The sequence below is a fragment of the Sylvia atricapilla genome, chromosome 17, assembly GCF_009819655.1.
Source record: "Sylvia atricapilla isolate bSylAtr1 chromosome 17, bSylAtr1.pri, whole genome shotgun sequence".
NCBI lineage: Eukaryota > Metazoa > Chordata > Aves > Passeriformes > Sylviidae > Sylvia > Sylvia atricapilla.
The window spans coordinates 6949573-6966216 of record NC_089156.1 but is presented as its reverse complement, the minus strand read 5'-3'; the positions used below and the strand labels follow the sequence as shown (position 1 = coordinate 6966216).

The window sequence follows — 16644 nt, the reverse complement described above, 5'->3', positions numbered from 1 at the left end:
TAAGTCCCCAGAGAAAAGGCACCTATTTTCTGGAAAGTTTCCTCTAAAAATCTCAGCCCTATAACCAAACCCCAGCATTTAAAAGGGGTTAAAACTAACCCCATCAAGTTTTCTCTGGGATTAACAGGAAGGACAAGGCTTTTCAGCAGCCAGTCAGCAGCAGTGCATTCAGCCTGTGAGGCTACACAGAATTACCTGCTGCCAGCCCCTGGTGTGGGTTTGTTTTCAGCCACAGCCTCCCCCCAGTGAACTCTCTTCCCCAGCAGCTTGTAGAGCACAAGAACTGACTTTGTGTCCTCTGCCTGGCCTCCAACAACCCCCAGACCATGGCAGAGAGGCTACAGTGGAACATGCAAATGGAGCTTTGGAGCTCCTCGAGTGACATGAAGAAGCCACATTACGTGACTCACAGAATCACAATGGAAATTCTGAGGAATTTCATAAATCAGAGTGAGCCATTGCCGCACTCTGACATTCAGCAATTTTCCTGAAGAGAGATTGTTAAGCGCCACTAAAAAACAACCAGTTCATAGGCAGAAAAAACAGGCAAATCCACTTTTCTCCCAACTTGTTTGACTGACCTTGTACAGGTACAGGTGGGGATGACGAAGGTCAAAATGCATTTTTCTGTAACAGTCTCCTTCTCCTGTATGTAAAGACTCATAAACGTAGAGCTGCTGGAACATCTATGCAGAAATGTTTATCTCTTTGGGGGTTTGGGTGCCTGTGGCCAGACGCTGAGGGCTGCGGAGGCTCTGTGAGGGAAACCCTCAGCCAAGGCCGCGGCATCTCGGGCAAGGGCAAAACCTGCACGGAGCGAGGGGAAAAGTGTGAGGAATGACCCTGGAGAGAGGGGAAAAGTGTGAGGAACGTCGCTGGGAGCGGCCGTGTGGACTCCCTGGCAGGCAGCACAGAGCGAATCCCCGCGGCAGAGCCTGTGCTGAGGCGGCTCCTGAGGGAACGCGGCAGCGGGAGGAACCGCGGCCCATGGAGAGCCCACAGCGGAGCACCGGAGAGGCGCCGACCACAGCCCACATGGCCCATCCCTTCGGCTCTTCGGGACTCGAGACAACGAGCCGGCAGCAGGAGGTCAAGTAGGAAAGGCTCTACTTTATTTCTTTGTTTCTCTGACTCCATTTATAAGTAGGCCAAAATTGGCTACGCAGGTAGCCACCTCTTCGACCTCGTTGGTGAACATCACCATCAATCATCTTTCTCCTCTCAGAGGAGAAGTATATAAATAATAGAAAAAAACTAAAAATATAGATAGTTTAGTTGAAGCTGCTTGAGAACAAATGCAAACAGTAAAAAGCAGGTAAACTTGAGGCAGCATTTGGCCCTGCTCGGGGGGCAGCAAGAGGTGGGAGGAGCAGGGGATAGAGGAATGAGGCTCAGAGAGAAAGGTGTTCAGCTTTTATCTTCGCTTTGCATCGCTCAGATCTATTTTAATTGGCAATACATTAATTTTTCCCTGAGTTGAGTTTGCTTTGTCTCTGATGGCAAGTGGTAAGTGACGTCGCTGTCACGCCGCTTTGTGCCGTGCCGTGAGGGAATGGCTCAGCCGGGCCGGGCAGGGCGCACGGGGCGCTCCGCACGGGAATGGGCCCGGGCCGCTCCGTGCCGGGCTGCGAGCAGCGGGAAGCCCCGACACAGCACTGACTCCGCCTTGGAAACACGGCTCCAGCACCGGCAACAGCCTCCCTGCACGGAGTATCTCCAGCGTCTGTAGCTGTAAACCAGCGGTTCTATAGGAAACATAACCAAGGGTGCGTTTAAATTGCTGTCAGCGCCAGCTCTGAGCTTTCACGCTGACATTGCTACTCCCACAATCCAAGACTGAAGGAATGGACGGAGTGTCGGTCTCACATAGAGCACTGAGGAAATAACAGCTATTAAAAAAAAAAAATTAAAAAATTAAAAAAAAAAAAGGGAAAAAAATGCTTCAAAGCAAAAAAAGAGAGCGAGAAAGATGATTTCATCAAAAAACAGCCAGCCAGATTTTATTAATCCTGACTGTACTTGCAGGATCTCCAAAGGACTACAGATTAGTGTACTCCTTATGTAATACCTGCCAATCACCTCTTACAGTCAGAAACACCAGACAGAAAACAGTCTTACAAAAAAAAAAAAAAAAAATTAAAAGGGAGGGAATATTCAACTTGTTAGCTTTAGATTCAATAAGATACTGGACTTAATGAGAATTCAGGGAAAGGAGATAAAAATCGAGAAGACATAAAAAGAAAAAAGGGAAAAAACCCAGCATTTTTGGGGAAGACTGTTTATTTAAAACTGCTGCTGACCATAAAATGAACAAAAGTAACAGGAAATAAAATATTGCTGTATCTAAGTGCCATGTTTTCATGATCATATGGAACAGCATCATATGCCACAATAAAATGTTTTAGCTGATCATTTCTTGTCTTTTTGGCACTCTGCTGACACACTTTTTAAAGTGTTAATTACAAAAAGAATCAAATCAACACTACAAATTGGATACATTTGTGCCCTACAAACAGTCTCTTCTGACCAGTAATTTGTGGAGCTGGGGCTCAGCCAACTTCCAATGAATCTGTGGAGAGTTTCCAGCAAACTGTCATCGCAGCAGGATGCAGTTCTTGATAGGGTGATCATACATGGCAAGTGAAGTGATGCTGAACTGTCACCAAACATGTCTATTTTATTGTGCCTGAACCTTCCTTTAAGGCTCACCCAAAAATGGAGATTGACAGTTTATATCTAGATATACACTTATACCATAATGCATCTAAAACCCCAGTGGTATCTACAGAGAAACAAGCTTTTTGGGTGACTGTCACATTGTGGGAGCACAACAAAGAACACTGGACCAGCCACAGCTCTAGACACAAACACTTTTTTATATTTATAAATCAAATAGGCCATGACAAGAGACCTGAACACGCAGTACTTTCCCCTTAGGGGTTCTGACTTCTTTCCTTTCTATTTTCTTTAGTTTGAAATAAAGAATTTTAGATTTCATATACATGAGCGCATTTTGAAGTGTGCCTAGTGTGGCATTCATCCTGCACTCATCTATTGCTAATATTTTTAGAAGGCTATTTCCAAGATAGGTAAATAACCACAAAAAGAAAGCTAATTTGCATGTAGAATACTAATAATAATTTGGAAATTCAATGTAGATGTATTGACTTTTGACAAGTTTCTGCTTTCTGAACACTGACCCACTCAAGGCCAGCAAATAAAGAGTAAGAATCAGCAGTCTAAGCCTCCCTTTGATATACCTTCTTCTCTCCAAAAGCCTTCAAAATATAACAGGCAATGTCAGGTAAGTGATAGTGAAGTGTTTGTGTACTCCTAGAGAAAATGCAAAATTCCTTCTGTGTTAATGCCTTGGAAATCAGAATATCCCTTCTCACCCTGCAACCTCCTCCTTAGATATATAAGTTGGGGGTCTGGGGTAGAAAGTGAGAGAAATCCTTGCCTACTGCACAATAATTCATAACAGCACTATTTTATATTCTCCTGTCTTTCCGTCCTGCCCCCTACCACTTAAATGGGTGTAGACTGCAAATTGTCTGAAATTTCTTCTAAAAGAGATAATTTAGCTTAAATCGCTGTTTTCTGAACTCAGAAGAACAAAAAGAGCAAACAATACATTTTTAAGACTGTCATCCTATGGAAGAAGCAGATTTAAGAGGACTGACTTTAACAGGGAATGCTCAGTATTTCCTGAAATTTAGAAAGACCAACTTGAAAACTAAGGAGTGAAGAGAGGCATCTGAAGACTAGCAGCCACTGGAAAAGCTGATGGAATGTGTTCAGATATCTGCTGATGGGACTGAGAAGGCACAGGTATAAAGCAATATTGTGTATTTTCCATTCCAAATCACTTTGCCAAATTAACTGTTAGGCTGCAATCTTTCTGCTACCTCTGCCCTTCAAGCAGAGTATTGGTCCCAATTTAGGCATTAACCAAAATGATTCAGATGTTTTCAAGGGGAAGCTGAAGAATGTTGTTCTTTTCTCCTGTTGAAAAGCTCATCCCTTCAGAGTAACAGAACAGGATCTTGTCCTTGGGCCACAGACAGTCATCTTTCAGAAGGGTAAGGCCCAGGACATCTGCATGATAATGGCAGCTGAAGGAACACTGTCAGCCACGCCAGGGGAACCAAGAGCCCTCCAAGGATCTAAACCAAGCGTGCAGAATTCCTTGGAGTAATCACTTTGCAGTGAGATTTTAATGGGCAGGTCGGGAGATCAGATTCAGGTTCTAGCTTTAGATGGGCTTCAACCCATCTCAGTAATTCTTACATAGCTTCATCAGGTTATTTAAGCAGGCACAGTTAAGAGAAAGTGAGAAGGGAACTAAGAGGAGAGATCTGAATTAGATGCAGACTGTTTAATTAAGTAGCTCAATATAACTAAGCTTTTTTTATTAAAAAGGAAAAGAAATGTCTTCCAAAAGAAGAGGCCCAACTGGGACTAAAACACAGAATGTATATTAAAACCTCAAGTTTTCTAATTGAGGAGTTGGCAGGACTCACATGCCCAGGGGAATCAATCCCTCATCAGACATGCAAGCATCCACCATCCACACATGCACAGTATACTTTGGAGACTTATCACAACACACACAATGGCAGAAGCAACCCAAAATAAATGTATTTCTAGGGGAACCAAGAAAAAAAACTGGCAAGAAGAGATGCTTTTTCTAATGATGCCAAGACAATATTACACTCGAAATAGCTTTTTCTCATTTCCAAAACAGTTGAAGTAACAAAAATAAATAACGTCATTCTCAAAGACGCAAACAAAAGCACAAAACATATTAATCACAAAAATGCAGGATCAGTGCCTCACTCCCCTAAACAGGGCTCTTGTGTTCAGAGGAGGACAATGTGTCTGGCAAATTGTTACACATCTCTTTCCCTTTTGACCAGCCAGCGACTCAGCTTACTGTTCTGGAGCAAAAAAATTTACAAAGAATTTGGAACTTTTTAGCAGGGAAGAAGATAGAGATGTTGGTCAGCTTCCTTGGAGAGGATGCCAAATATGAGTGAGTCACAATAAAGACAGTGGCCCACTGAGAGCACTTACAGTTTCAGTACAGAAGAACTGTTTCATCAAACCCCAAAAGCCACCCTAGCTCAACAGATGAGATTAGATTTTGAATTGCAATTTGTAAGGCCTCTCTGGCATTTCAGTGGGTAAACAAGCAGTGGATCCTCCTTTGTGTGTGTATTGGGCAAAAGGCCTTATCCACCTGAACAGACTGACCTGGAGATCACCTGTCAAGAGAGACAGAGAACACCAGAAAAACCAGTACAAGAGGCAGACAAGATGCAGCCAGATAAGCCCAGGAAGATCCAGAGTGATGGAAAAGACCAAACCTAGGAAGTGAGAGATGTATTCTGTAAAGGGCTCATAGCTTAGTCCACAGCCATGCCTCTCCCTGAGAGGCAGAGTGGCTGGAAGCAGCTACTCAGGACACTTAAAACCCATGTTGTTCTCCATTTCCTTCTGCTGTCAAGTGTCTCTGAAAGGTAAACCATGTACTTGGGTTATGCTAAAAGTCACAGGTCATGGCAGTGGGCTGTGACAGCAGCGGTGACGTTTGGGGTCAACACAAGCCCTGGGGCCAGATCCTACAGAGGATAAAGAGTCTCAGGTGGGAAATTAGAGGTGGAGAAAATGTGTGTCTGGGAACCTTCTTCAGGAGCACTCCAGGGCCCAAAATTCACAAGCACCCACCACAGGAAGAATTAAAAAAAACCCCCACCTAGATGTAAATGGAGAGATGATAGCTGGCTCAGAAGAGCATGTCTCTTATCAGATATGAATTATAAATCAAACACAGCAGGCTAGAGGAGGAATCATTAATTTTTCAGTTCTCAAACCACAGATATCATGTTTAGCTCTATCCCACTAGTCTTTGTAATACAATGCAAGAAAAATTACTTGCAAAAGTAACTAGTCATTGTGGAATTACATACAAATAAAAGTTTAAAGACTACAATGTTACCATTAAACTTTTAGAGAGAGACAACAAAGCTTTAGTACACTTATCTCTCTATTCATACATTCATGCAGTGTTCAAGAAACAAAACAGTCTTGCTGCACAACCGATGGCCCAAAATGACATTAGATGGAGTAGAAACTGTAGAATTTGGCAAATCTTCAGAAGCCTTCTCTGAAAGAATGATCTCCACTGAGTCCTGGGCTGACAGGGCATCAGCTTGTAGTTGGCTCATCTGTGCAAACCTTGTTAAGCACCAGCACTCCAGTTGTACAGTGCCTCTCTTCCTCCATTTTGGAAGTAAACAGGGATTATAGCACTGATGACCTTATTCACAAGTTACACTACCAGAGACCAGAAGGAATGGTGACTTCCTAAGGAGTAGCACGGCTTTGGCGAGCAAAGTCTTCTCAACTGAAGCAGTAGAGAAGGAAAACAGATGTTTTCCAACCTGTTTATTATCATCAGCAGGCCAAATTCAACGGCACATGTAAGACCTTGTATCTTATTATCATTGCAATCTATTTGTTAAATGCCAGATTCTAAAAATACACAAAGATGACACAACCGGAACCATTTCATTTCAAGGAACCAACCCTTCTAATATTATAAAACCCCTGTATCTGCCTGTCCTCCTCCACGGTCCACCAGATTCTTGACAGCACTGCTCATACAGACTGGCTTTGATTTCAAAATTAATAGATTATGTAAGATGAGGGAACATTCTCAGCAGAACGCTGCCAAGAGGAACTGAGGTGGTCCTTGCATTTTATTTCTGATACATAACTATCTGGACATGGATTAGAAGTTTTGCTTCACAACTAAAAATATATTACATTGATTCAATGGCCACACCCAGAGAGTCCTGTTATTTTAGTCCTGCATTGTCTTTGCACTGAAATTTCTGTAGCAGATACTAACTTCCTTTGTTGGTGCAGATGCTACAACTTCCATACATGATTTAGAAGCTATCAGATTCAGAGGCTTTCTATCTCCTTCTGTTCAACTTGTACTGTGTATCAGAAAGCAGCCATTTTAAGTCCCTCTTTCTGCAGAATTCTTAAAACTTAGTAATTAAAAAAAAAAAACTAGTGCCTGTTGATGCTCTTATTGTTTTTGCCACAAAGACTCATTAGCCATTTACACAAGATACAGTATGTGCAAAGCCAGCTTCAAAAAGAAAAGAAAGATGTGAGACTTATGCAGCACACAACAAAGAAATGAGACAATTGAAAAAAAAAAAAGCTAAAATGAAACAAGAACTTAAGAGACCTAGAGTTACTGGTCAAAGTCACAGGTCTGAGCACATGAAGATGATCATACAGACATCCTCAAGACCCTGCTCCCTCGTTGTGCCTTGGAATGTTGGAGGATCAGCCAGGTTAACAGCGTGGTTCCACAGAGAAGTCTTGAGGCAGCGGCTCCTGAGCCCAGTACCAGATACAAAGCCCATGGAGGGAGAGCTGCCCACCTACACAACTCATGGCTCCTGCTGTTTGGAGCCAGGAAACTACATCATCAAATGCTGGGGTTTGGTAAAACACAGGAGGTGGTTCAGCAAGCTGCTGACAGCAGACAAGGGTTAAGCACAGCGTTATTAGATCATAACACATCTGGAGAGTCTTATTGCTGGGGCAAACATTAATCTTCAGAGAAAGCTAAACATGCAAAACGAGATCTCACTCATGAGAAAGAACTGAAAAGGAGGTTATACACAATGAAAATAATCCGAAATAACTTTTGAAACTGAACTGGCTGAAAAGGGGGAGAGGAAGTGTTTTTCCATAAGAAAATACCTGCCTCTCCTAGTCGACTGGGATCAGAGTAAGTAGAAAAGTTTTAAGCTGATCTTTGCCATTTTGAAGCATTTCTATGATTGACCAAAGTTTAAATTAAAATTATGCTTGTTTATAGAAATGTCCAAGCTTTCTTTATTCCCAGAACTGTACTTAAATTGTGTTGATATAGATATTACATTACATTATTTCCCTGAAGACATGAATAAGAGCTAATGTAAATGCCAATTTAGTTTTAAGAATCCTAGGAGAATAATGCTTTGTCTGGCTTTATTTATGAAGGCCCTTATATATTTAAGCAGCCTCAGGTTTGCTTTGTTGGGCTCCAACTTAAAAGGTAATTTGTTCATTTAAGAATATTCAGTGGTTAGTTTAGTCTGAGTGTGTACCAAGGTTTTCTGGAGAGTAGTCATTTCATGGTGCACACGTACATGAACAGCTGCTTTGGTGTTTAGATTTCAAATTCAAGAGATATTTTTCCTGCACCCAGCACCCCTGTCTTTTGTTGCTGGATGATCTGAACACATAGCAGCAGAGTACAGGTATTTCATAAGGATTTCACATTTGAAGTGAACAAATTCTGTGTTTACACTTTCACAGAGAACCATGGTAACCACTGCAATATCTAAATATGGGTTACTGTACAGTTTATTCCACAATATCCATCCTGAGAAAAACAAAGAATCAAGCACCCACTAGTGTTTCCACAACACATTTAGAGCACAGAATTTTAGGCACTTTGGACAGCTTTGAAGCAAGTCTAGCTAAATTGCATTAGTAATTGCAAAAAAACCAATCAGTGACTAATTAAATCCTCTTTCTGAATACAGATTACTGGCTGAAGATTTATGTAGTAGACACTACACTGTGCTGTACTCATTGGAATTAATTTTTCCAATCACCAAGCAAGGATCCCTAAAATCGCCTCTCCATGGTAAAATAAGATCAAGGCTGAGTAGGTTTTTTCAATCTAAAGTATTCTTTGCAAAAGAATAATACAGAATTTCCATGAAAAACTGCAGCATTTCTGCCTCAACCCCCATGCCTCTTCCTCTCAAATTCATTTAGCTGCTCCCAGTGACAAATGGTCAAGTAATAGTAGCTCTGTAACAGTGCAGCCAAATTGAACATCACTCTCGGATTATAGAGAAATAAGTGTTGTATCTACTGGCTTGAATCAAAGGACAGTAAATCAGAGTTCCACTTCTGCACTGATTAAACAAGTGTAGCTTTTACAATACTTCCCCCCCACTCCAGTATGCATCTCCTTCATGCTTTAAATTGGTTTACACCACTTTATTGCTGTATTTCAGACATCATTCAATGCAAACTGAACAAACCTCATATTTCTTTTTTTGCTGTTCCCTTTGTTGGCCTTGAAAAGTTTCCTTGTAGCTTATACTCTATGTGAGCATTGAAAACCTGTTCCAGAACATCTCTCACAGATCCCCCAGGGATCCCCACACCACAGGGTTCTACAGTTTATTTCAGCTGAGAAGCAGGTAGTAGCAGAATAAGTTGTTTACACAATAATCTTAAGTGTATAATTATCAACTATCCCAGGTAATGAACCTCAAAAATCAGATCTCCAAGATCACCACACATATTTCTCTCTCAGTTTTGGTGTTTTCAGCAATAACATTCCTTTGCTGACATTACTAACAAACCAATTGAGCTTGAACAATCTTGTAGAGATTGTTTCTATTTATAAAAGGATACACATGTGGCATACTTGGACAAACAAGAACTGTATTTAAATTAGCATATTGAAAAGGACTTTAGACAAAAAAAAAAAAAAAAAAAAGGAAAAATTGCTCCTATATTCCTGTAGAAAGGCTGAGAGGCCCACCCTGATCTAATTGAGACACTCTCATTCCTATTTCCATATGACCTTAATCTCTGCTTATTAGGAAAAATAGAAAGGCGGTTGCTACTGGCATAAATCACACACTGACTACAGCTGTAGCCCATGTACAGCAATAACTTCCATTCCAGTAACTCTCCTGCCTTTTTCAAAATGGATCTACAATGAGCACTGAAATGCCACTGCAGTGGCTGCAGAGAGCTCTGCATCCCCAGCTGAACATGTGTAGCCATTTACTGCCCTCACCAAATATGACTCTCCTTTTTACTTTCTCAAACTACAGAAAGAAAAAAATATTCCCACTGATAATAAAATATCAGGTTTTTTTCCAAAGGAATGAATTTTAATAGCTTTCAGAAATGTCCTGTATTGCCAGCTTTGCTATTGGAAGCAAATATAACTGTCCTTGGAAGCAAAGATCATAAAATCAACTAGCTAAAAGCAGTAAGACTGAGGCTTCTTAAAGCATTAAAAAAAAAAATAAACCAAAAACTTTTCACACTTCAGTTAAATATACTTTCCTGTTGAGACTGCCTGTCTTATCTAGAATGACAAGTTTGTCTAGATTCTATTTCCAAAAACATTATAGCAAGATGAAATTGCCACAGCTTAAAAGGACATTTCTTTGTCATAACAAAAGTAAATATTTTTCAGAAGCTTACAGACATGCCAACTGAGATGACTCAGGTCAAGCAGGCAAGTGTTACCTCTTCTGGATTGCAGGAGGAGTGGACAGGAAAAACCTGCCATTAAAGATGCATCTAACATGGAAAATGTTAAGGTATCTCAGGAGGCCAAACTGCACTGCTTGAAATCAGTATGTGACTGTGCAGTCAGTTTTAAAATTCATCTGATTAAATTGATGCACACTTTTTTTCACACTCTTTTCCCCCTGTATAGTGTCACCTGCATGGCTGTCAGTGAGGCTGCTCCTACCAGCTCCAGAAATTTCTTGATTTGGCACATGGAAAGCAAGCAAACAAACAAACAAACAAACATAGAAAAGTCAGAAGTACATTAATATTTCAAGTAGTGAAGAATGGTGTGGAAAGAACATTCAAGGAGGGGGGAATTTGTTCTGTTTCAAAATTAGCATTACCACTATCAAATGGACCTCTAGCACAGCTAGAAACGGACAAGGTAGAGGAGATTTGTGCTCCAAAGTTTTCAGAATGCCAAGGATATCTGATATGACCATCTGGTTGGGGGATGGAGGGGAAGTGGATTTGTGGAGTGGCAGTTTCTATGTGCTCTCATACGCACCACAGCACACCTGGAACGTCTGGCATCATGCAGCACAAGCCACCAGAGCTCTCCCAAATCCACAAGCAGCCTTCAGCAAGTTATTAGGCAGAAGCCAAACAGTAAGAAGGATGTAAGACCACACTCTAAGGCAAGATTCATGTTGTCCAGCAACATATCAAGATAAAAGAATCTGAGTTACAATTTTATCTTTATTTTCTTTGTTGTGCATCTACCTCTCAGCATTAAGTTCTATTTCCTCTAGGCTGGTATAAAACACACCTGTGTTACAGATGAAGCTCCACAACATCTGTAAAAATATATTTTAAATCACATCTTATCATTTGTTTTAAGTGCGATCAGAACACTGAACTGGCAGAGGTGAACAACTGCACATCTGGAACCAAATACTTTAGGCAAGGAAAACATCTTTGGATACAAATCAAATTCACTAAAGCAAAGATGATCTTCTATTAGCTTGGCCTTTGCTAGTGACTAAACAAACCCAAGTGAAAACAACAGACTGTATTTTTCCCTTTTTGATCTGTGAACATTTGCAAGTCATAAGAGGAAAAGATCTAACATATAGTTTAAGAACTCTAGGTACACATAGCACTATATTTTCATTAACTACCATCCAGGATGGTTATGATAGTTTTAAACTTAGAAGTGCTATTACCTCTTTATTTTAAGGCTGTTCCAGTGCAGGACCAGATAACTGCAGGAAGGGGGTAGTGCTTATGATTTAAGAGGTGAGTGTATCGTAAGTGCATCTGGATTCATATATGTCTAACTACAGAAATGTTGAGTCTTTCCAGTTCATGAAATGCAGTAACATGCTATATAAATGTGGGGGGAACACAAATTTTTCTTTAAATATTCATTAACTGAAGCCAGGCTTTCCTCCCTGTTAAGGTAAATCCAGCAGCCCTGCTATGGAGCACAGTCTACCAGCCATTCTTCCTCCTCCTGCTATCTGAACAGCACAGGTTTAGGCTATTTCTCTATTTTCTTTCCATCCCTACTGCGACTTCAACTTCAGTTGCTCTTCCACACCAATTTATCACTCCTCAATTGTTTCCTGAAGGTTACTGGTATTAGACTCCCTGTGCCACAGACTGCATTAGATTTCCAATTGCAGATGTCTGTGGTGTATATCTATGATTATCTCCCATTATGACTCTTGAAAACAAAGTTGTTCACATTTTCAGTACTGACTGAATGAGTTTTCACCTTATTTGTGCTTTCACTTCACCCAGAAAATTACCCATTTTATTATCCCATTTAAAGAAATAATATACAGCAGTGTTACTACCATTATATCAAAGAAGTAGTGGCACCTAGACCTTTGTTATGAATTACATGTTTCTACTGTATTTCAGAGATGCTCAAGAGTCTGCATGCTACAGAAAATAGTCTGAAAATGGGTATTTTATCAGAAACTTCAGGCCTACAACGTTCAGTGATAGAATGATGAGCTTTTTTCTCCTTACTAAAATGAGACACAGTTTACCCTTAAAACCATATGCTTTCAGCTGGCTGTGTAATCTCCAGACACAGGTATTGCAGCTGCTGAACTAACTCAGAAGTTCTCAGCACCAGCATCTACAGTAAATAGCCAATCTATGCAAGTGAAGAGAACTACTAGCTCCAGAATAATTATAAAATTATTTAGGTTGTCCTTTTAGATCACTGATTCCAACTGGCCAGAGGTGACATTCTGTTTGCAGACCATTGAGCTGCATTCTCTGCCAACACTGAAGTTGCATAATGTAAAATAAGGTGGCAAGTTCTTGAAAGAGGGTCTTTGAATTAATACAACTAGGTTTACATCACAGCACTTGGTACTTCAAGGCTTAAGAACCCAGACTTCACTGAAACAGGTTAAATTGTTACCTCTAACAAAAACTCTTATGAGAAATATGAAGTAAAAATTATTTTGGTAGAAATAAGTTCAAGTTTGCAGAACCAGATCACTGGATTTGTCCTGTATTAAGAAGACTTAGTTCTTCCTTCATTACACCATTTGATTTGCTCATATAAGTAAATTAACTTAATCATTCTATACAACATTATTGATATGTTCCTTCATAATGCTTGGAGTTAATGCTTGTTTACTCTCCCACTGTGACAAATTAGACCACCTACTCAGACACTGTATTTATTACTGAAGGAACACACATGGAGTGCTAAAAGCCTGCAATAATACAACTGCAGTATTTGGTTGCCTTTCCAGGCAATAATCTTGATAGCTAAATAGTTTAGTTCCCCCTCATAAAAACAGAAGAAATATAGTGGTGATACAGTGAATCCTAAATGCTTAGCTGAGAAAAAAGAAAAAAGGAGAATTTAAAATGGAATTTTCCTGAAGTATAACAGTACTACTGATCAGCACCACGATGAGCTAATAGCAGACAACTGTGTATTTCAAATACTCTTTATGTGCTGCTTTTTAGCAAAGGTGTTAGGAAAAAAAAGCTAAAAATAAAGAACCACATTGCTAAAAAGCTAACCCTGGTCTTCAAGTTCAAAGAGCTTTTCATCCAGCAGAAGACACTCATAATGCGTGGCATGAGACCACAAACGTGTCTAGGGAAAAAGCCAAGTCGGAGGTTCTGTTTTCATACGTGTTACTCAGAAATGTTTCCAGTGCCACAAAAAGCTTACTTTTTTTCCCTATTCAGTAAGTGGTTTAAAAATAGTTTTTATTCAATTTTTCCACGTGTATTATCCTCTGTTATTCAATTCCACTGCACTGAAGTTGCTCTAATCCCTGACATCCCACTGAGGTCATCTGCACCCAAAATTTGATAGGAATCCCATTCATCATCAGTTTCATGTATTTATACAGGTTACTTCATTAGCAGACACAGCAGCCTTAGAGCTTAATGACACAAATAAGGAATTAATAAACACACATGTAAATCTTCATCTCATTAAGTTGTGGTGCTATGACAAGCAAACACGGATTGTACCAAAAGCACTGCTAAAATTGCTGAAACAATTTTAGGCCAGTGTTTCAACTGCTGCGTATTGGAGCTCTATCCAACATCAAACGAGTTGGACAAATCAACATGCCTGAAAATTCAGGTCTATCTCAGCCTTTAATAACATATCACAACAAAAAGATCTTCAGGAGACAAAACACTGCCTGTGGAAAAAAGATAAAAAATGGAAATGCTCAGGAAAGAGGGAAAAACCCACTGCCACACAAAAGAAACTAATCTCATGCATATGGCTTGCTTTGATTCCACAACAAAGATAGATTTTGCTAAAACTGCTCAGCATGAAAAACAACACCAATCCCATACTAATTCATGTGAGTATTTTTGAATGGACAGGACTTCAGATTCTGCCTGACAACAGTTGCTCAATTATGTGTTACTTTTATTACACACAAGACTTGGCAGCAGCAGAGAACGTATGTCTGGGACAATCCTCAAAAAATTTACTAACACTTCAAGATACACAGGCCAAGTTACAATATGGAGAGATCCTTAAAATACTTCATTTTGCATGTAATTATTCACTGATAACAGAGGGAGCAGAGTGAAGTTTCAGACTCGGTAACAGATTAAAGGCAATTGCTTCTTCCGTACAAATTATAAAACTAACATCTCCATTGATGACCTGCTGCCAAAAGGATGTTCCAACAACAACTGTGTTACCAGGAAAGTCTTACATCACTAAGCAATTTGCAGCTCTGCACGGGAAGTATCATATGAAAACAAACATACAGCTTCCAAAACAACCTTAGTATACACTCATTCTTCAAGCATCAGGGAAAAATAAAAGCTGACATTAAGGCCCCCTTTTTCACCATTTAATATTCACCACTCCAGCGTCAACCAAGTTCATCACAAAAGCCTACTTCTGTCCTGTGTTTGCCTGTGAGCACCAAACTATAATTAGATGCTCAAATGATGAATGAGAGGCTGATACTTATACTAGCTGTTGAGACTTGACCAGTTCTTGAAACAGTGTAATATCCTGAAAGGATTTATCCATACTTCACATCAAATGCACGGAAAACAAGCACGGAAAAATCAACGTACATTAAGTCAAAAGCAAAACTCAGTGTCAAAATCTGTTTCAATTTATGAAACTGTTAGACAAAACAACATTTACATTTTATTCTGAAATCCTACATTGAGATTACCATACCAGTGACGAGCATTTTGAAACATCGAGAATCGTATCACAGCCAAACCACAAAAGATAATGACACAGACACATACTCCCACTCCTATAGAGCCTTCTGCTTCCAACAGCTTCACTGAGCTCGGTTAAAAAATAGCAACGGTAAAACGAGGAAACCAGAGTTCCAAAATAAGTGAAACAATAAATCTTAATATGCAATAGCCATGTTTTCACCTTCCCGAATGCAGCTTAGCCAAAGCTCCTTTCAGAGCACGGTTCTGTAGCATCTCTGGAAACACGGACACCTCTGCAGGAGGGTGCCGCTACCCCTGCACAGGAAGGGTTAGCGAGCCACAGAACTCGAGCGTATGGAAACAGCCGAAGCACTACAGCACTCACATATTAATATAACTACAGGAGAGCTGCAAGCCGACAGCCACAGATCCAGCCTGCATTTTAAGGGAGAAGGGAATGAGAGAAGAAGAAACAGAGAGGGGAAAAGTTTCCTCGTCTTTCCTTCAAGCAAATGTAAATTTGTTCATTAGCTCCTCAAGCTTTCAGGAACAGTTACATAAAAATATGTAAAATCGGTAATGCTTAGAATAGGATTCCTTCCACTTCAAAAGGCTGCGCCGGATAAACCCTGAGACAAGCGAGACACTAACGGGAGAGGCCAGCTCTCCCTCCTGGAGCACAGACTCCGGCCAGCGGAGACAGGCTGCATCCACGCCTGCGGGCAGCGGGGCGGCTGGGGCTGCATTTCTCTCCGGTACACCAGCCCTGCACAGACGGGCACAGGGGCTGCGGGGCTCTGGCATCCCTGATGCACACAGCCGGCAGCTGCGGGAGGCTGATGGGCTTTTACGTGCCGTGAAATGGTGGATCTGACTGTCAGGCACATTCTATCATAGGGAGAGATCGCGAGCCTCTGCAAGCCAAAGCCGGGCAGGGATAGCAGGAGGCAGGCGGGGAGCGGGACCAGCGGCGGCAGGCCCTGGAGGACTGTCAAGCGCAGCCGCCTCCCCCCGCCGGGCCGGGCGGCCCCAGCCCGGGCCCCCCCTCCGCCGGAGCGGTACTTACGTGAAAACAAAAAATAAAGTAGTCGAACCCACTAATAAGGCAGCTGCTGTGGAGACCGGGATGTATTTCGTAGGTTTAAACCTCTTTCCAGTGCTGCTGGGCATCCTGTAGTTTACACATCACTATGTAAATCCAACCCGAGAGGAGGGAGCCGGGAGGATGCGGGTCCCTCCGGCGCGGGGAGAGCGGGACCCGGGCGGCTGGGAGGGACGGCAGAGGGACGGGAGCAGCTGACCTCCAGCACAGGAAATCCCACCCACACCGCCCAGCCCACTCGGCTGATGTCAACCAGCCCCTTAAGGTAGCGCTGCGGGGAGACGGGAGCGGGGCGCGCAGCCAGCGCAGCCCCGCGGGAGGGGGCCCCAATTCTATCCTTTCCGCCAGACAGCTTCCCCTCCCGCCGCCGAAAAGGAAAATGGCAATGCCTTATGCTCCACAGGGCGCTGTGTGGGATGCTGAAGCTCCTTAGCGGCTCCCTGAACAGCGCGGCTCTAGAGGGGGCTGCGGACGCGGCACCGCCGCAGCAG

The 16644-nt window shown here is 41.7% G+C and overlaps 1 protein-coding gene across 2 annotated transcripts in view; it reads right to left on the bottom strand.

Annotated features, from left to right (window-relative positions):
- The window catches only part of ZDHHC8 (zinc finger DHHC-type palmitoyltransferase 8), a 109170-nt gene extending 92842 nt beyond the window's left edge, over positions 1-16328 (bottom strand). For both annotated transcript variants that reach the window (XR_010744931.1, XM_066331446.1), the window contains exon 1: positions 16118-16328. Coding sequence is in view for 1 of the 2 variants with exons in the window: in XM_066331446.1 (XP_066187543.1) it covers positions 16118-16221 (104 nt within the window). In the remaining variant the exon portion in view is untranslated. The remainder of the gene's footprint in view (positions 1-16117) is intronic.
- Positions 16329-16644: the final 316 nt, after the last annotated feature.